Here is a 21,153-nt window from a genome sequence, read left to right as displayed (position 1 = left end):
ATACTGGAGGTAATTGTCCCACTTTACTTGGCACTGGTGAGGCCCCAGCTGGAGTACTGTATCCAATTCTGGGCACCACAATTTAGAACAGATGTGAACAAGCTGGAAAGAGTCCAGAGGAGAGCAACAAAAATGATAAAGGTTTAGAAAACCTGACCTATGAGGAAAGGTTAACAAAATGGGGAATGTTTAGTCTTGAGAAAAGAAGACTGAGGGGCAACCTGATAACAGTTTTCAAATATGCTAAGGGGTTGTTATAGAGAGGATGATCAATTTTTCTCCATGTCCATGAAGGTAGGACAAGAAGTCATGAGCTTAATCTTCAGCAAAGGAGATTTAGGTTAGATATAAGGAAAATCTTTCTAACTATAAGGATAGTTAAGCTCTGGAATAGGCTTCCAAGGGAGGTTGTGGTCGTCATCATTGGAAGCTTTTAAAAATAAGCTGGACAAACACCTGTCAGGGATGGTCTAAGTTTACTTGGTCCTGCCACAGCACACGAGGCTGGACTTGATTATTTCTCAGGGTCCCTTCCAGGCATATATTTCTATGATTAACACGTCCTTACAGGATCAAATAGAAGACAAAACAGGCAGGAAAGAAGACCATCTAACTATACCCAATGGAGCCATGCATTCAGTTTCTGCAGAAATCTGAAAAAACCCACCTCTCTCTGAATTCAGGTAGAATACAGTATCTCACTGGATGTTTACATATTTAATGGATTCATTTGTCTTGGAGAGCCAACTGTGGAGCCAAAATAAAACAAGATTTGATTTTTCCTCATTACTGCCAGCATCCAGGAACCAAATACTGTAAGTCCACCCATTCTCACATTGAGAACCACTTCTAAATGGCTTCTAGAGGTACAAATACCCGTCCATCCAAAATACACAAATATCTCCAGCCATTGATTTTTTTGAGGATAAAGGTGAATGGTATGAATCTGGTGGGTCTGTAAGATCCTCCTTTCTGTAACATGAGAGCCTTCCTCAAAAAAGGGACACTATTCAAATTATGAAGTCTAAAAATTGACCTCCTGTACTCTGACAGTTGCCCATACTGAAATTCTTACCTTAAGAGTTCCAAGCATAAGCGGTGTTTTTCAATTCAAAATGATCCATTGCAGCAGCAGCTAAAATAGAAGTTAAAAACAAAGGCCCAGCTTAGTGTGCAACTCGCTGTAAATACACTGGTGTGCATAGAGCTTTGCATCATGAAATAGGTGCACCAGCTTATTTACGAAGATTCACACATCAAGCCAAACATTTGTTTTTGTATTTTTCCTGCTACAACAAGGATAAGAATCAGTTTTGTGTTGTGTGTGTAGTGTGGGGCATGGGCTACATGCCAGGAATCCTTCAGGCAAGAACGGCAACATAGGATAACTGTTTGTGTGGGTAAATCTTTAAGCATAACGTTGATAGTGCCCCTTTAATATGCTATATTAGACTCCTCTATACAATATTCCTAACAAGACTATGATGCCCTGTCCCAAGGAGACAAAGATATAAGATAGCCAACTTGGTTAGCACTACTGAAGTTAACTAAACCACAGATCTCTACAGTGTTATTTAAACATCTTGCAAGAGGACAATCTTTCACGCGGCTGCTATTGCTCCCTTACTAAAACTGCCAGGTTTTTTCAAGAGGTTCATCTCAATCATGCTGGAAAGGCATAACGAGTGGGATCGCACATGGATCAGTTCTGGGTCCAGTACTGTTCAATATCTTCATCAATGATTTAGATAATGGCAGAGAGAGTACACTTATAAAATTTGTGGACGATACCAAACTGGGAGGAGTTCCAAGTGCTTTGGAGGATAGGATTAAAATTCAAAATAATCTGGACAAAGTGGAGAAATGGTCTGAAGTAAATAGGATGAAATTCAATAAGGACAAATGCAAAGTACTCCACTTAGGAAGGAACAATCAGTTGCACACATACAAATTGGGAAATGACTGCCTAGGTAGGAGTACTGTGGAAAGGGATCTGGGGGTCATAGTGGATCACAAGCTAAATATGAGTCAACAGTGTAACTCTGTTGCAAAAAAAAGCAATCATTCTGGGATGTGTTAGCAGGAGTATTGTAAGCAAGATATGAGAAGTAATTCTTCCACTCTACTCCATGCTGATTAGGCCTCAACTGGAGTATTGTGTCCAGTTCTGGGCGCCACATTTCAGGAAATTCATATCAAATTGGAGAAAGTCCAGAGAAGAGCAACAAAAATCATTAAAGGTCTAGAAAACATGATCTATGAGGGAAGACTGAAAAAATTGGGTTTGTTTAGTCTGGAGAAGAGAAGACTGAGAGGGGACATGACAACAGTTTCCACGTACATAAAAGGTTGTTACAAGGAAGAGGGAGAAAAATTGTTCTTCTTAACCTCTGAGGATAGGACAAGAAGTAATGGGCTTAAATTGCAGTACGGGTGGTTTAGGTTGGACATTAGGAAAAACTCCCTAACTGTCAGAATGGTTAAGCACAGGAATAAATTGCCTAGGGAGGCTGTGGAATCTCCATCATTGGCGATTTTTAAGAGCAGGTTGGACAAACACCGGTCAGGGATGGTCTAGATAATACTTAGTCCTGCCTTGAGTGCAGGGGACTGGACTAGATGACCTCTCGAGATCCCTTCCGGTTCTATGATTTTATGTTAGAGAAGAACAAGAGAAAGAGAGCAGCGAAGAATTTTTTCTGTGTCACATGTTTACACAATGGGAGGAACTGTCTAGATCAAGTATTCCTGAAACAAAGATTATTATTTGATGCATTAAAAATGTGTGTGTGGGGGGGGGGGGGGGATAATTTGTTCTAGATTTCCTAATGAGGACCCTGATCCAGCAAAGCACTTAAGCCAATGAATAGCTTAAGGCATGCGAGTAGTCAGTAGGTCTAAATCACAAGCTTTAGAATTTTGTTTTACTATATATGTTTTAATCTGAAATAATAATAATAGTAGAATCCCATTTACGGCAAAGACACGATAGTCCAATAAACCCCTCCCAACACCACATTTTGGAGCAGAATCCATTTTGACAAGGCAACTGCCTTCAGAAATCCATATTCTGGCTTTTCTTCGCTTCCTTGTTAAGTGGTATAGTAACTGCTGTGAAGAGATACTGCCCTTACCTTATGCATTCACCAAGAAAAATGATATTTCACAAGAATATCATTGAAGAAAGAGTGTAAGAAATGTGTCTCACTGCCTGGCTGTCAGCTAAAATCTGTATTTTTACAATAAAAATGTTAAAATGAATATCTCATTTAAATAAAATATACCAATAAAGGGGAAGTCAACAATGATTTGAGAAAGTCCCAATGACAGAATCAAAGTCTAAGGATTATTCTCGCCCTGTTCCGTCCCCTCCCCTGAGCGTGTCCTTGCTGCACAAATGAAATTGATGAGTGTTTTGCCATTGATTTCACTAGGAGCAGGAGTAGGGACATGGGCCCTGATTCAGCAAGGTACCTAATCGTGCTCAACTTTAAGCATGTGAGGAGCTCCCAACACCCACATGCTTGACGTTAGGCATGTGCTCAAGAACCTTGCTTAACCGGGACCTTACTGATCATCTCCTTCTGCACCATTCCATCGAGCAAGCGCTAGAAAATTCTCTACATAGATGTTTTAAGCATTTGAGCATTTCCTCCCAACCCAAATTGTTCTGCTCTTCAGTACATGTTAAAGAATATTGTAAAAGACAAAGTCTACAGTTTTCATCACTGCTACCTGCCGTATCAGGAATTGTGACAAGTTCCACAGACATGTGGTAAAGGGGGTGTGTGTGGGGAAAATGAGAATGGTCACTTCTTTGTGTGTTCAAATAAGAGAAGATAATTGCAAGATCTCTAAAAACCACGCAGTATATCTGTACTTTTGTAACACATGTGACAAAAACAAAAATTGAACACAAGTAAGATATCAATATGCTCTTACCCTCTGTAGGTGGTGAGGCAAATGTAACAGTCACTGTTTCTGTGAGAACATTCCCACCGTCTGTGGTCCACTGGAGCTGAAAGGAAAAAGACCTCAGTTCTCAGGAATGGGAAGGGTGCTGAGCAGGATTCCCTACAATACTGGTACAGACTCAAACTACAGTGAAAATCAGTGTCCAAAACATCTCATTTCTGTATAGCGAGTGCTTTCTGAGTTTTTGGGTTTACTTCTTAAAACTCTTAAAGGTGAAGTGCTGTGCTTTTAAAAGGATTCTAAAACACTTTCTGTCTGGTAGGCTAAATCCTCCTCAGAACTGGGGTAGACTTTAAAAATGAAAATAGATGCATTTTAAACACAAACTATTTGAAAATAATTTTCTCTATCATTTACAGGCTGGAACTTGAACTCAAGGATCTGCATGTATCCTGCAAAAAGCAGACATCAGAAACTCTTAAGAAGGGTAAAGGAATTCTGTGCCCTGCCCTGCTTTAGGTGGGATCACCAGCTATTGCAGGAGAAGCAGTCTTGGCAGATATTAAAAAAAACCAAACTTTTCAGCTTTTGTGTAAAGTACATTTGTGAATTAAGCTCTTAAACACAGTATGTTTTTCCTATTTTTTTAAAACAAACATTTCAATTCACCTTGAAATGCTATGAAATTAAAGTGCCACCAGATCAGCAATACACAATCTGAGGCTCTTGAAACCTCACTTAGCCCTGCATGCGTTGGCTTGGAGCGAGGCATCACCCAGTGGCTGTCTGGGTCTGAGTAGTCAAAGACCCAGTGGGAGTCACCAAATCTTGATACCACTTTCTCTACAACATACCAAAACAAACAAATAAAGTAATAATCCATCCATCCATTCCTCATCATCAATAGTTCTCTCTCACCTGGACTGCTGCAACCTCATCCTCTTGTCTCCTCCTCTCACTCCCATTCAGTCCGTTCCAAATGCAATAGACAATATTTTCATCCTCACTCACCAGCCAGACCACATTACTCCACTCTTCAAATACCTCTACTGGCTGCCCTTCATCCAGAGAGTCAAGTTTAGGATTCAAATTGCTGTCTTCAAGGTTATGCACCTGCCTTCATCTCAGCTCTTATTTTTTACTATGTCCCACCTTCTTGTCTCCATGACTTCTTCCATGCCACCCAATACACGTGAACAGACTTCCAATTCCAACATGCAAAGTATCCATCCTTCATTCAAATCACAACTAAAAACCTACTTCTCTTATAAGGCTTACAAATGCTAACCTGTGTCAATATAACATCCTCACCAATTCAGGTCTTCTAGTCCATGTCACTTTTCTATGTCTCTCAAAGTGCTTTTGTCTGCTATTTGGCTCTTTAATGTTAATCTTTAGGCTATATATTAAACATGCATCCGATTTACAGGACCAAATGCACTTGGTGGTGTGGGAGGTGGGCCTGTCTATCACAGCAGCCTATATCAAGCAGCATAAAATCTTGTCCACATTGAACTCTGGAAGAGCTGAGTTTGCCAGTTCTTGGCAATTCCTTCATAGCTAATAAAAAATCCTGTCAATGGAGAAATCCTTGTCAATGCTTGCCCAAAATTACATTCTATATGAGAAGAAAATTAAGGGGCAACATACATTGGGGTACTGCGCACTTGTAAAGATTTATATTTTGTATTTTCTGTTAGACATTTTCTACAAAGTAGAGTAATAACACTTAGCATTAATATAGCACTATACACATTCAAAACATTGTATAGACATTAACGAGACCACGTGAGGTAGACAGGTAAATTTCATCCCCATTTTACAGATAGGGAAAACGAGACGGACTTGTGAAGTGACTTCCCCAAGGCAACACAGTGGTAGAGCCAGGATTGAAACTCAAGACCTTTGAACGCTGTGCTCATTTCTTCAACTACACTGCCTTAAATTAATGTTCTCATTATATACCCCAGTACTGCATAAAGTATCAACTGTTAGCAACATTTCATTGATCATATATGGTTATAAAAGCCTACATTTAATCTATCCTTACTCAGACAAAACTTCCTTTGAAAATTTAACTAGTGGGAATACAAAGTCAGTGGGTGCTTTGGCTGAATAAGAGCCAAGTAGTAAAATTTAAGTAAGGTCTTCAGGATTCATCTCAGAGATTCAGAAAGAAAGGAGAAGAAAGCGTGAAGCTCCAATAATACCGTTGCTGGGATGCTTTCCGAGTTATACACCATCTCCCCGTTTCCCAGGGACTTCTGCACCTCATGGATGTGGTTCTTGATGTCATTCACAGTTGGGAAGAAGGACAAGTTATGCCTCTCTGGCACTTCCTCAGGCTTGAACAATTCTCGCTCCACAAACTTTCTGTCAAGTATTGGAAAGGGGAGGGAGGGAAAAAGGGTGTTGTCAAAAGTTAAAACACACTTACAACATTAGGAGATGTTTCTCCTTCTTCTGCAGCCACCTCTGTCTCTGCCCTCAAATATGTTCCAAACGTTAAAAATTACAAGAAAAGAACAAGTTAGTAGATCCCATGACCTGGCTCTTCTCCTCTAGTATCCTGGAAATTTTACAGAGCTAACTCAATAAAATATACATTTCCAACATGAAGAACAAAAGCAGCCCTAGATGGTGATCTGGTATGAGGCAGTGTGAGGAGCTGGAACGCTAGGTAGTTACATCGAAGGTAAAGTCCAATAAAAAAAATAAATGAGATGCTAATGTTATATGTGGGGATAAATTCAGCTAATGCAATATGGGGGGATAGATTCGTGAATGAATCAGCATTGCCACATAGCTTCAAGTCAAATTAACTGAATGTATAGTTGATAAAGTGAAATGGAAAGAAGGCAGTATAGTTAGAGTGGATTATGCTATACCTTAGTTGTTTCCTCACTGCATAGACTTGTTCTATTCCCTGAGACACCAGTTCTCGGATCTTATCTGCTACTTGTGGGTGAAGTCGGGAGGGTAAAGTACAGTTCTCATCTCTCACCGCATCTTCCTCTTCCTCAGGAGGAGATATGGGGAAAGCAGATGGTGAAGGAGGGAGGCAGGTCTCCATTTCGTGATACTGGTGGGCCTGCTGGGTGGGTAATTGCACATACCATCTGACGAGAAGGAGAGTTTCCAGGTACAATTCCAAAGCAAAGACAGTAAAACAAAATCATTTATTTAAATCCTTCCCCAGGAAGGGAACAATGCAATTGAATGAAGACCCTCTAATCTGGCCATCAACAAAACTTGTATATATATATACACAACTAACAGCATTCATTACTAGCACAGGTTTCAGAGGAGCAGCAGTGTTAGTCTGTATCAGCAAAATGAACACGAGTACTTGTGGTACCTTAGAGACTAACAAATTTATTTGAGCATAAGGGGAAGTGGGTTGTAGCCCACGAAAGCTTATGCTCAAATAAATTTGTTAGTCTCTAAGGTGCCACAAGTACTCCTGTTCTTATTACTAGCACATACAGCTTTCTCCCATCCCCACATAGGGACAGCGAGTATGTCTGCCTTGTATGGCACCAAACACATAGTTAATACTTAAAGTAACAACCAGCTTTTACATAATTTTGAGTACAAACCTAAAACAAAAAACTCCCAGAGATTACTCTTTTCTTTCAAGAAGCTTTAAATCTCTGCCCCAAAGCTTCCATAAAATGCACAGTACTGCAGTACAGGATTTTTGGCTTGAGATCTGAAGGGAATATTCATTGAGCCACCCCTCTCACCGAATCTCTACACTGCACCAAGCGTTCCATCCTTACAGCTAAGCACTAGATAGGACTCCTTTCATGTCAATGATCCTCTCAATTGACAAGAAAGGTGGCTATTGATCCAGATGAGATATTCTTCCTCTCCCACTCCCCCAGCTTCACATATTGCTCTGTAGCACTCCCCAGTCCTGATGGCCCTGTGATGGAGAGAATCCACAGGGAATCAAACACAGCTCTCCCAAATGGCAATGCAGACATGCAGAGGGTGCTGAACCATGATTTCAACAATTTCCATCCCACCATCAACCTCAGCCTGGTCCAGTCCACACAAGAGATCCACTTCCTGGACACTACAGTGCTAATAAACGATGGTCACATAACCACCACCCTATACCGGAAACCTACTGACCGCTATTCCTACCTACATGCCTCCAGCTTTCACCCTGACCACACCATACGATCCATCGTCTACAGCCAAGCTCTGCGATACAACCGCATTTGCTCCAACCCCTCAGACAGAGACAAACACCAACAAGATCTCTATCAAGCATTCTTACAACTACAATACCCACCTGCGGAAGTGAAGAAACAGATTGATAGAGCCAGAAGAGTTCCCAGAAGTCACCTACTACAGGACAGGCCTAACAAAGAAAATAACAGAACGGCACTAGCCGTCACCTTCAGCCCCCAACTAAATCCCCTCCAACGCATTATTAAGGATCTACAACCTATCCTGAAGGATGACCCAACACTCTCACAAATCTTGGGAGACAGGCCAGTCCTTGCCTACAGACAGCCCCCCAACCTGAAGCAAATACTCACCAGCAACCACATACCACACAACAGAACCACTAACCCAGGAACCTATCCTTGCAACAAAGCCCGTTGCCAACTGTGCCCACATATCTATTCAGGGGACACCATCACAGGGCCTAATAACATCAGCCATCATATATCAGCAATGCCCCTCTGCCATGTACATTGGTCAAACTGGACAGTCTCTATGTAAAAGAGTAAATGGACACAAATCAGATGTCAAGAATTATAACATTCATAAACCAGTCGGAGAACACTTCAGTCTCTCTGATCATGCGATTACAGACATGAAAGTCGCTATTTTACAACAAAAGAACTTCAAATCCAGACTCCAGTGAGAAACTGCTGAATTGGAATTCATTTTCAAATTGGATACAATTAACTTAGACTTGAATAGAGACTGGGAGTGGCTTAGTCATTATGCAAGGTAGCCTATTTCCCCTTGTTTTTTCCTCCCCCCCCCGATGTTCTTGTTCAACCCTGGATTTGTGCTGGAAATGGCCCACCTTGATTATCATACACAATGTAAGGAGAGTGGTCACTTTGGATAAGCTATTACCAGCAGGAGAGTGAGTTTGTTTGTGTGTGTGTGGTGGTGGTGGGGGGGGGGGGGGTTGGGAAAACCTGGATTTGTGTTGGAAATGGCCCAACTTGATTATCATACACATTGTAAGGAGAGTGACCACTTTAGATAAGCTATTACCAGCAGGAGAGTGGGGTGGGAGGAGGTATTTTTTCATGCTTTGTGTGTATATAATAAGATCTTCTACACTTTCCACAGTATGCATCCGATGAAGTGAGCTGTAGCTCACGAAAGCTTATGCTCAAATAAACTGGTTAGTCTCTAAGGTGCCACAAGTACTCCTTTTCTTTTTGCGAATACAGACTAACACGGCTGTTACTCTGAAACCAGTCAATATAGGAGGCACCTTAACCAGTGCTTTGACACCACATGTTTTCTAACCAATATGTAGATGAAATACATAAATATAGTTGCTCTGATGGACAGTGTATCCCAAACGTGGAGGGTCCATCTATGCCTTTCTTTTTGGAAAGACTGTGGGACAGATTACAATGAGTGTGGTATAATCATTAGAGAAAGACTGGACAGCAGCACACTGCGAGGGTTATGCAACCGACTTGCTTTGTAGCTTTGAGCAAATAATTGAACCTCACTATGCCTCAGTCTCCCAGTCTGTAAAATGGGAATAATAATAAGAGTTAGTTACTTTGCAGGGATGCATGCGGCTTAATCATGAAGTGCTTTCAGAGCCTCAGATGAAAGACATTTCACAGAAACATTGTTATTCCACTTTTTGTTTTTCTGTTTAAGACTTTTAGGTATAGCACGCAAACAAAAAATAATGTTCAGATAGTACTAATTTACACTGACAAATATTCTGACTCACTACTCTTGGCTCACTCAATTTTGCCTAAGTATTACAAGCAAATATGGGGCTTGATTCATCTCCGCAAGCGGGGGGGAGGGTTAAGCACTCCCTTCAGCCCATGGAGAGAGCTGTACCTAAGAGCAAATTCATCCCTTAGAACAGGTAGACAGTGGTACTGCTGTTGCCCTTCGCCAAAGGGAACTGCTTTGATTTGTGGTTAGGGCTTCAACAGGGCTACACAGACAGAACCTGCCATGGAAATGTGCTGATTCAGCACATCTCTTGGGTTCTCTAGCCTTGCTTTCTCCCTGGAAAATACCAGCCTGTTCCAGGTCCCCTAATGGAGTATAACTTTATAAAACATCCTCACCCTATGAGCCTTCCTAGGCAGACATTCTGCCACTGCATGGCTACAGCCTGGATTTTGCTGGCAGAGGTGAATCAAATGTGGAAGATCAAACCCTTTATGGAGATCCCAGCTATACTTACACTTAATGAGCCTTGCTGTTTACAGTATATGGGTGTTTTAATATGGTTCTTGAAACTGACATTATCTTCACCAAAAATTATTAATGTTCCCTTCCCCCCCCACCACTCACTACGGTCATATGCAAATAAGGTAAATGGGTCCAGTACTGCAACTCTTTACTCGTGTATATTCCCACTGATGTCAATAGATCTATGTAAATATGTTCTACCCACATGAATAAGGGTTTGTAGGGGAAAACCCTTCTTGTGGTCTCTCCGTCAGGGTGTTCACAGAAGCCACATCCATGATTTGTTTAGTCACATTTTGAAAGTTCTAGCCCAGATCCTTGGCTGTGGATCAGCAATGTCCAGCACAATTCACCTCGGGGGTGAGGGGTGGGAAGGGAGTGTGTGTGTATGTGTGCACAAAGATGGTTTAAGTCACCTTTGTGCTCCTTTGATCTTGTGCTCCTTTGGGCTACTCTGGTCCCTTGGCATAAGGAAGAGCGGCTGATTTGAGGCTCTGCTACCTCGTGTTGGCTGCCAACAGCCCCAAGGATAAAGGACTGCTCTGACCACACCCTCCTGCTCTCCGAGTCTTGCTCTCTGACAGCCACAGGAAGGCAGGTTGTGAAGGAGAAGCCATTACACCAATGTACAGCAACTAAAGATCCTCCCATACTGGAAGTGATACTCCGATGGTCAACTGCCTTTGGGGCACAAAGCCATCCAGGTTGGGAGAGGTCTGGCTCATTGTTGGTAACGTCCACACTCTTGTAACTGCTTCTGTCTGTATTCTGAAGCGTATTTTACGTAACTCCCACAGTATGGTATGTTACACACTTACAAAACACTTAGGAGTTCCCTTGTGAATGATTTTCTACCTTTTACAACAGATTTTAATGAAGCCCCTTTTAAAAATAGCCAAGCAACTGATTTTCCTTTCCCCCTCCATTTGTCCAGATAAAGAAACGAGTGAAAATTTCACCTGAGGACCCCTCCAGCATCTATCAAGTTCTTCTTCAGCATGTTGAAAGCTTTCTCTTGCTCCATTCTTATGATTTTCTTGTCAATTTTGGGGTCAGTAGGAACTCTATACTCAGGAAACTTTTGAACCTTTTTAATATAGATCCTTCCAAGAAAAAACAAAACAAAAACCAGAAAAATCCAGCTTCATTATACTTCTCCCTCAGGGGAAGGCAGAAACTATTTTATTTCAGACTATTTTTATTGTAAAGAAACTGCAGGAAACTCAAGCAAAGAGGTTCAAAGGGTGGAGAAGCCCCCGAAGTTCTCTAAAGGATTGGTCAGTAAGGTAAAAAGTGAACTAGAAAAGCCATTCCTGAAACCCAGGAAGTTGACAGCAGAAAGCTCAAAGGGGGGATGAGAATACAGAAGATGCCACCGGAGTTGGATAGGGAGAGGTTTTTGGTGAATGGCAAGAGCTATACATTCCCTGATAAATATAACTCCAAAATAACAGATTTAGGAGACCTATCAGATTCTAGCCACATCCACCTTCATGGAAAATTATCCTTCTTCTCTCTAAATGAACATTAACTCCTACTTGTATAGGAGACAAAGCAAAATATATTTATAAATCTATGTCACAACACAGTTACCAATTAGGTTTCTTGAGATGCAAGCTCTCTTATATCAGTTACCAGTTTCTCCAGATCTTTTCAGCTTTGTAGCTAATGCTTACCGTGCTGGACAAGTGGCTTTGTACAGCTGGCAGGAGGCATTTTCCGGCTCACCAGTTTTTTTGGGCTGGAAACCTTTCCTCCTGGGCCCATACTGGCATTCCATCACAATGGCTCTGCTTCCTGTGGACAGAAAGCAACTGGCTCTGTTATTAATTCAAACATCCAATGGTTCCAGCCAGCAGACGACAACAAAAAAAGATTTCTGAGGAGAGAAGAGTGATTTGAAGCACTTATTTTCATTCTTTTCTTGGAAGAACACATATTCAGGGTTGGGGGTGCCTGAGTTACAGAGTGGCTGCTTTCCCCATAATACTACTCAGCACTTATGGAACACATCACAGTTTCAAAGGACTTTCCAAACTAGCTAATCTTCACAAAACTCCTGTGAGATAGGTAATTAAATATTATCATAGCCATTTTACAGGGGTGAAACACAGAGTTTTAAAGACAGATTCTGCCACCTTTACTCATGTTTAGCACCAGTACTTTACACAATGAGTAGTCTTATGGGCTATTTATTGAGTAAGGTGCTCTACTAAACGCAAGTAGAGGTGACAGAATCTGATTCTAAATTGTGCAGTAAATCAAAGGCACAGCTGAAATCAAGACTTGGGAGTTCATTACTTCTTGTGCCGTGTACAGTTCTTTAGCCTTGCTGCCACTTGATTTCTTACAGGTTATTAAGGTTTGTGAATTTGATTCCAATTTCTTCTATTAACCAATATTATATCAACATGGTACCCAATATAAATATTACTGTGCAAGAAAGATAGATTTCCACAACATTTGTGAAAACTTCATTAGAGTAACTGGTTTCTTTTATTCAGACTTATGGCAAAGAGGAGTGAAGTAAAAGAGGTAGCCTGACAGAACTGGGAAGGGAACCATTATTTGTTCTGAAGAACATTTAACTTTGTTCCCCAGCACCTCCCGTTCATAATCCAAATACTTTAGCATCCTGATTTTTAAATACCATTTTCTAGCTTTGAAATAACAGATATGTTTATTGTGTCACACTGCTGAGTTATGAGCGGATTCTAAATGATGATCAAAAATATTTTGCATGAGAATGTGACATTAAAATATCAACGCAAATAGAGATGCTATTTAAAAAGAGGAAGTAGATGATATAGTGGACTAGTGCACTGACTTTTCTTACTGGAAATCTGGGAACAAACATTGGCTTAGGTCACTAATGAAAAAGAATTTGGTAGTTTCAACCTCGTCCTTGCCTGCATGCATGACAAAAATAATTTGACAGGACCCTGATTTTACCAAGGTCTCAAGTGTCCAAAATCCTACTAAAATCAGGGTTTGGATAATTGAAGCTTTCTGTTTCACAATACAGAATGTTGGCCAGCTTCTTCAAAGCTAACTGGTTCAGCAGAAGCAGAGGCAGGCCAGGGACTGAAGAACAACTCCACTTATGCAGAGATTAGAAACTCCACAAGAACAGCACTTCAGTCCTGCACAGCTCAAGACCTCTGCAGGCCTGAAACTCTACTTCTATAGAGCCTCAGTAAGTGTGACATCACAGCAACATAACTGATCTTCAGTTAACTAGGAAGTCAAGTTAACTGGAGTTTGGAAAATCAGGGTTCCATTTTAACCTGCAGCCTCTGTTCAAAAGAAGGCTAGGATTTTAACAACAGGGGTGTTGTAGACTAGAAGTAAAATTCATGAGTAGAATAGTGTGTAGAAAGTATATACAGTGCTTCCTTACCTCTCTGTCTGGCCAAAGCAGGCAATATTAAAAGCAGGCTAAATTAATCCACAATATTTTTTAAAACAAAATATTAACTGAGCATGTTTTTACTCTCTCTCTCTCGGAGAATCATTTGTTAAGCTAATCTCACAAGTTGCTAAACAGAACTGGTGTCTTTTGGGTGGCTGGGTGGGGGGGAATTTGTTTTTCTGGATGTGTCCTTTAATATATTCTTGCTCCTCTTCACAGCTGAATGGCCTTAGGTGGGTCTTAGGCCTTAAAATGGGTGATGACATTTCACTTTTTCAGTTACTTTCAGCTCAGACAAATGCATCCTGCAGTCAACCATGTATCGTATCCCACAGGTCCCATTTAAACAAGAACAGACTTGATCAGTTTCACATCTCAAATTCACACTCACACTCATTCAATACTCGCTCTATGACTCAAGAAATATGAAATCACAAATTGGTAAAGTCTACACATTTATTTAGAAGATTCATCTCTCTGGTTAAGTTTTCTGAAAGTTTTTTTAGAGTGATTTTAAATACCTTATAGGTTCCTACTGACCAAGGTTTTCAGCAGGATCCCCAGAAACCTTAGTAATGTTGATGGATCAATCTCTTACCACCCTCATGAAAACTTCAATGTCCATGCAGAGCAGACAGGACCCTCATCTCTAAGGTCTCATTCAAAAGATGCTTAATTAACCTAACTCTGAAGGATGAAGGGCTTGAATCACTCACATTGGAACGTGAACCTGTGTTCCAGGGAATCTAGATATTTCAAACTTGGGCTTAGACCACTAAGCCATCCTTTCCCAAGTTTGTGCCTTGATTTTACCAATACCTAGTAACATTCTGCCAGAATACTAAGGTATAGCTTCATGAGGATCCTTCTTTTGGCCAGCTGACTAGTGATTTTGAAACTTTGAAAATAATTATTAAAAAAAAAAAGTTAATTACCTGCATTGATAAAAGGGATCCCATCATATGGGACATACTGAGATTTCCACATCAACCGTGTGGCGGGTTTGGCTGGGCTTGGAGACTGGCGCGTCCCCCACACACTTTGTGTTTGCTGCTTGTGTAGCGTTAGAACACTCTCTAATTCTGTCTCGCTCACACAATAGCCGCGGTACGAGTCCCCAATTTTCTGCATGGAAAGGAGGTGAAATTATAGGATTATTCACCAATCTGACTGCTGTCGGTACCCAAGAAAATGAATGCAGTCAGGGACTCTGGCATGGTGGCAGGTGAGGAGACTGTCTGAAATGCTTTGTGCACTGGTTGCATCACAACCAGATTTACCATAGGGTCTAACACAAGACCAGCCTTCAGTGAGTTCATAGCACAGGTGTTTGTCAGCAATCTGAGACCATAAGTAAAATACTCAGTGTCTGAGCTTTGGTCCATTATTATAACAACACAGTTATCTACAGTATAACCCCATTTCTAAACGTTTTGGAGATATCCAAAACCTTCCAAACACAAATACATTTTGGGTAGGTGAGGGAGCAAGGCATGCAGTCAGGAGTTGTAACTGACCTTCCGTTAACTGGTGTTTAGATAAATGGGGTTATTCTCTAGAACCAAAAGACAGAACCAGATGAGTTCCTTTACCCTGGACCATTCCCTTAATTTCAGACTTTTCTACTAAAATAAATACTTATTAAATGTCAGTGCATTTTAGGAAATATTTTTGGTGACCTGCTGGTCACATCTAAGAGGAGGAACAAATAATTCAAGCAGAGTTTCTTCCATACACACCGGTCACAGTCAGTCACTTGCATGCCATCTTGCATCACATCTCCAGCTGACTACAATGGACCTCTGCGGGCTCAGTGCTAAAAGTTCCTCACACTGACCCCACTTGACTTTTGTTGTTGGCTATCTGCTAAATGTATTAACTTAAAACAGGCAAATTCACACCTCAGCACCTCACATAGCATCCAGACTCTGCAGGTGATCATCAATGGGCTTCATCTATACCCCAATCCACCAACAAGGAAACAGATGAGAAAACCACAGAACAGAAAAACAAATGCCATACAGCACATAGCTGCCACCCGCCCCATCCCTCCCTCCAAGATGCTACAGGTTCTCTGCAAACCATTCTGGAGCAACTTGAAAATAAATACAGCCTCTTTGGGCTGCAAAGCTGGAAAATGTATGTGCTAGAAAAACTATAGTAGCAGATACTTTGCTACATGCCACACACAGAAAGTGAGCACGTTAAAACCCTTATAAAAGAAATGATTCAGAGTGGAAAGATGTAACCAGACTTTTAGAAAAGGAGATGATACCATAGATTTTGAAAATGAAAGCTGAAAAGGGCCCAATGTACATAGTAAACCCACTGATAGAAGTACATTTTGTGACTGATAAGGGAGACAGAGACAAAATAATAAGCAGCAGCAAGAGACCTTAAGAAAAACCAAAACACAGTAGTGTTTCACTTGACGTCTTCATTCCCCTGATGTTTTTCCAGCCTCTCAAACAATAACAACTTGGCTCCTTTGCAAGCCAATGGTTCCATTTTTTTGAGCCAAATTCAACCCCGGCAACAGTAGATGCAACTTCATGGTCTTCAGTGGAGTTGCACATATTTACAATATAACTGAATTTGGCCCAACTTATATATCGCTAAGATTCGGCGTGAGTGCACATGCTTGCAGAGTGAGAATAACAGTCTTTATTACAAATTTTGATTATCTTTAGAATTAAAAACACAAAATTTAAAAAAAATACAGAGTTGATAGAGTGAAGAATAGGATGGACTGAATCAACAATGACAGCAGAGAAGTAGGGAAGCAAAGCAACTGAATTGGATCTGAAGATGGATAAATCACTGACTCTCAAGAGCATAAAAGCAAAAGCCTTGGAAAGCCAGGTTTTTAAAAATACATGTTCTGAGAATTCTTGAGGAGGCTGAAGACCCAGACAGAAACACTAGGTAAAATTCTCTCTCTCCAACACTAACATTAACTTTAAGGGAGTTACTCTACGCTGGTGTGTACAGAAAATGTACTGGGTCTTTAGCTATTGGAGGAGCTCCAGGCACAAGTTAGAGGATGCAGAGGCAAAATGCTCATTGCTATTTCTAGCTGCAAGGACAGAAGGGATTTTGGCATCTGCCAGAAATTCAAAAATAAATAAATAAATAAAATCTGCTCTGCGCAGGTTGTTAACTCAGAGCACAGGTTTGAGAGCATTAAACCAAAGAGACAACATTCAGTTCTCTCTGGAGAAAACATTCTTGAATAAAATACATCAGAGAAAATACATTCTCTCTATTCTCTGAAATGAAAACAATGGTTACATATTAAAAAAACACATTTATATTTTGGATTCTTTCTTCCACTAAACACCTGATCCAGAAAAAATGATGAAGAATTACACAATGGATTGTGATTTTGAGATCATCATCATTTAACAAGTGGCAGGCCTGTACTTGCTGTAATTTCCTCTTTGTCCCCCATTTAATTGCTTTATGTCTTGGGGGGGGAAGGTTCCATTTTTTTAAAGTGTTATTTTAGCCTTTATTTATTATTTGATCAGGCTACGTTAAGAAAAAGTTTCACACAGAATTTAAATATTAAAAAGATGGCTGATATCTGCTATATACCCCTTCTTATATTTATTCTTAATCTTATAATGTAGATTAGGCGTATCAACACAAGTTAATTTTGTACTTATGTTCCCACAATGGTATGCGTCCATCACAACAGTAAAGGTGCGAATGCATTCTTACCAGAAGGTCATGAAAACTTGCTCTGAGCTGATATGCCTGATGGTGGCAAGGAATGCCTTTCATTTGTATGTTTATTTTGCTTAGCTCTGAAACTGGTAATATTACCTTGTATTTAGTCTTGTACGTTTCAGTCAGTCAACATTCTAGTTTACACTAGAATATAAAATACAGAACAAGCTGATACAATTAAACACATGCCCCACAAGCACTATCATCAGGCAAATGCCTGAAAAAAAAAAAAAAACCCTATCCCCTGCACCATGCTGGTCAACAGATTTGGGCTCTGAGAGACCAGTGAGGAAAACAACTTCTAGAGAAAGAGGACCTCCATTGAGATTCCTTACCTCCAGCCCTCCTCCACATTCAAATCTTAGGGATTTCTCAGCTCAGACACCCAAGGTTGAGCTCAAACCATCACAATGTTATACACAGAAAGAGGAAGTCTCAGGTAGCCTGGACCTAGACCATATAATGTTCTGCTGATCATACTAAACATCTTGAATTGCATGTAGAAGTGAACCGGAAGTCCACCATGACTGCAGAGAATTGCTGCAACATATACTCCCTGCAGCCAGGTCTGCTATGTAAGTGAATAGCTGTATTCTGCAACAGCTGAAGCTTCTGCACCTTCAAGAGTAGCCTCACCTACAGCACATGGCAGCAATCCAATCTGACGGTTAAAAAGCTATGGGGCTAGTTAGTGGAAGGATGTCTAGTGATAAATACAGTAACTTTACAGTAAAAGTTTGCAATTGCCTAGCCAACTATGCTACCTGGGATGCCAGGTGCAATGAAGTTATCCAGAAGAGCATCAGATTACACACCTCCTTTACAATAGGCAGGAACATGCCTTCAATAATGGGAGCAAATACATCACCACCAGTCCTTCCAGAGGCTTCCATAACCAGCACCCCATCTTACTCTCATTCAAGGCCCTAAGTTTGCCAGGTACAAGGACAATTAGGGAACCACGGCATCCTAGTGAGGTAAGACAGGCCTACAGTTGTATGTTGTAAGTTGGTGGCCCTGTAGGCCTAATAAAGTCTATCTCCCATCACCGCTTTACTTACACACAAAACACAGTATTTTCCTCAAAAAGGGGCCTTCAGATGCATGATCAGTTGTCTTATATCAGTCCCTGGGATCTTTCCGAGAGGAAATAATGGAACCACAGGAAGTGTGAACCTAACAGCTCCAGTCATGGTCCCCAAGTGAGTCAACAAAAGTTTGCACAACTGTCCAATAAATCTGGCTTCTAGGAATGCTGTGAGTTGTTCAACAACCTGCCACACAGCTGAAAAGGCACTTCGTTAATTCAGCCCATCAAAAATCTTCAGAGTGTGATCAAAAATCCTTTACTGTAAATTATAATCCTTCACTTAAAAAAATAAGGATACATCAAAATGTCTGCTCCAATTCACGTCAATGAAGTAAACTCCACAGCTTACCTGGGCCATTTAAATACATAGACAAAGCTTGTAGTTTTGCATAAGTGATGTGTGATAAGTTGACGGAACAGAACAGATGTAGGGAGAATGGCTCAGCTAGGCACAGGAGGAGCATGGTCAGCAACAGCCCTTAATGCTGACTTTGGAAAGGTGCAGCTTTTGCTGCTCTGTGCTTGTTGCCAGATAGACAGCAGTCCTACAATCATGCACAGGAGCTGAGGCACTGACTGCCTCACCTTCTTGAGCTGCGGAATGCTACTGGGTCCTGAGCCTAGTGCTCAAGGGAACAACAATTATGTACTGCAGCCAGCTCCAGCACAAGCATAACAGGTAAAGCCCCCATGTGCTCTTTTCTCCAAGGGCACCCATGCAGGCACTAATATTGTTAACATTCAGTTTGTCCTGAAAAGTGACTGAAAAAGTGGAATTCTGGGGTAGTATGTTTATTGTCTCAAGTGTGCTCAGCTCAGCTGAGAAGTAAAGAAGGGGTTTCTCTAACTGCTAGTCCGGCAAACTTCACTTGAGTTCTTTCCTTCTAACATATCACCAGCAATAAAAGGTTCCCCAGGACAAGCTCGGCTAAGTTACATCTGAAAACCCCACTGCCTCCAGATTATGCCCTCAATGACAACTATACAACCCATTTGCCTTCAATGGGCTTGCATAGTATAACTGACTGGAACTTAGTAAAACAATTCTGCTGATGATACATAAGAAGGAATGGAATTCAGCTCATTCCTGCTTAGCTGTGTTGGCTCTGCAGTGCTAACAAGAATAAAAAGCAGTAAAACAATAAAACTTTTTTTTGTTACTAAAGGGAACAAAGTGTCTCTGAATAGTTCTGTGGAGCAGCAGAGTGCAGATCTTACATTCTCACTATTAAGAGTAGAACTGCCACTTTAAACAGAAGCAGTATTTTTTTCTTTTTCTTACAATATTAGGACATTAAATGCTATATGAATGCTGATCTTAAGGTTATGAATTTAAACACAGTAGGTGGAAATTTTAAAGGGGACGAAGGGAGTCAAGGACCTAACCCCCATTGATCTTCAAATAAAGTTTTATATAAAATAAAATACTTTAGTAAATGATTAACAGATGTTATGCAAATGTTACAGTTATGAGCAGCATGTGTTATAGATGTCTATAATCACAATAGAAGGGATTAGAGATGATTATCTGCAACATATTGACCTGTTGGACTCTAACAATTGATTAACCATTTATTTAAAATAATTACTTATTTATTAACCTGTTATAAACTATGTATAAATGAAACCTTAATATGAAGTATGACCAATAGTCCTATCCCCAAATGTTAGGATATTGCAAAGTTAAGGATCTCATACCAAGATTAACTCACCCATGTTGTACATACTGCATATATTTTTAACAGTCAAATTAATAATAAAAATTAATGTTCAGTATGGTAAAGTTAATGTTACCGATTTCCTGATTTTTGGGTGTGAATATCAATATGCTTAATACTATATTAACACTTGCATGTGATAAATAAGGTCTTATCTGTGTTTTTTAATTAGTTTACAGATTTGCAGGTGTGCATAGAGAGGAATTTTAAATTGCTCAGGAATTTAAAATCAACTGATGACTACCCGTGTCAGCAGCATCACATTTAGCCACAAGGTGACATTTCTGCAATCAGACATTTGACAACTTAAGAAAATGCAGTTCTCAGATTTGCAGATTCCTGGTTTAGGTCAAATGGCATGCTAAGTGGAAAGTTTAATTTACACCAACTATGTAAATTCTCTGGCATTTATCATAGTGCAATGCTTGCACTACATAAATGGAAATAAAATCATTTTATGGATTTTTTTAAATAACTAAGGGTAGGAAGGGGACCAGTCTGGTTTATGAAGCTAAAGAATTTTCCTATAACAAAATTAGCTGTATATGGGAAAGCTAAAGGAAAAAATATTCACTTCAAGGAAGAAAAATAATTGATAATATAAGAAAAGTCCTTTGATGAATGAGAGAAACAAGTACATATTGTGGTATCTAGGACAGAAGTTGTGTGATTTTATTAAAATATAAATGCCCTTCTGGAATGTTGACATTATGGTACCTTTACTCTCATAGACTAAGGGTCTGATCCTGCAACTATGCATGGACCTTTACTCTCAATAGTAATCCCACTGAATTGAACTCCTATAAGACTACTCATGAAAGTAAAGTTACCGGCACAGTTGCAGGCTTGGG

General features: G+C 40.3%; 1 protein-coding gene across 8 annotated transcripts in view; it reads right to left on the bottom strand.

Moving 5' to 3' along the window:
• Window positions 1-21,153, bottom strand: part of CARF (calcium responsive transcription factor) — a 51,073-nt gene that overhangs the window by 11,429 nt on the left and 18,491 nt on the right. For 6 of the 8 annotated variants that reach the window (XM_037912007.2, XM_043524785.1, XM_037912011.2 and 3 more), the window contains exons 7-12: window positions 14,698-14,887; window positions 12,027-12,147; window positions 11,310-11,453; window positions 6,804-7,034; window positions 6,126-6,288; window positions 3,943-4,018 (exon numbers count right to left, since the gene is read on the bottom strand). In XM_037912007.2, coding sequence (XP_037767935.1) covers window positions 3,943-4,018; window positions 6,126-6,288; window positions 6,804-7,034; window positions 11,310-11,453; window positions 12,027-12,147; window positions 14,698-14,887 — 925 coding nt within the window. The remainder of the gene's footprint in view (window positions 1-3,942; window positions 4,019-6,125; window positions 6,289-6,803; window positions 7,035-11,309; window positions 11,454-12,026; window positions 12,148-14,697; window positions 14,888-21,153) is intronic. The other 2 variants (XM_037912010.2, XM_037912012.2) reach the window with 2 other exon arrangements.

Source organism: Chelonia mydas, chromosome 11, assembly GCF_015237465.2.
Source record: "Chelonia mydas isolate rCheMyd1 chromosome 11, rCheMyd1.pri.v2, whole genome shotgun sequence".
NCBI classification, from domain to species: Eukaryota; Metazoa; Chordata; order Testudines; family Cheloniidae; genus Chelonia; species Chelonia mydas.
This window is presented reverse-complemented; position numbering and strand designations above follow the sequence as displayed.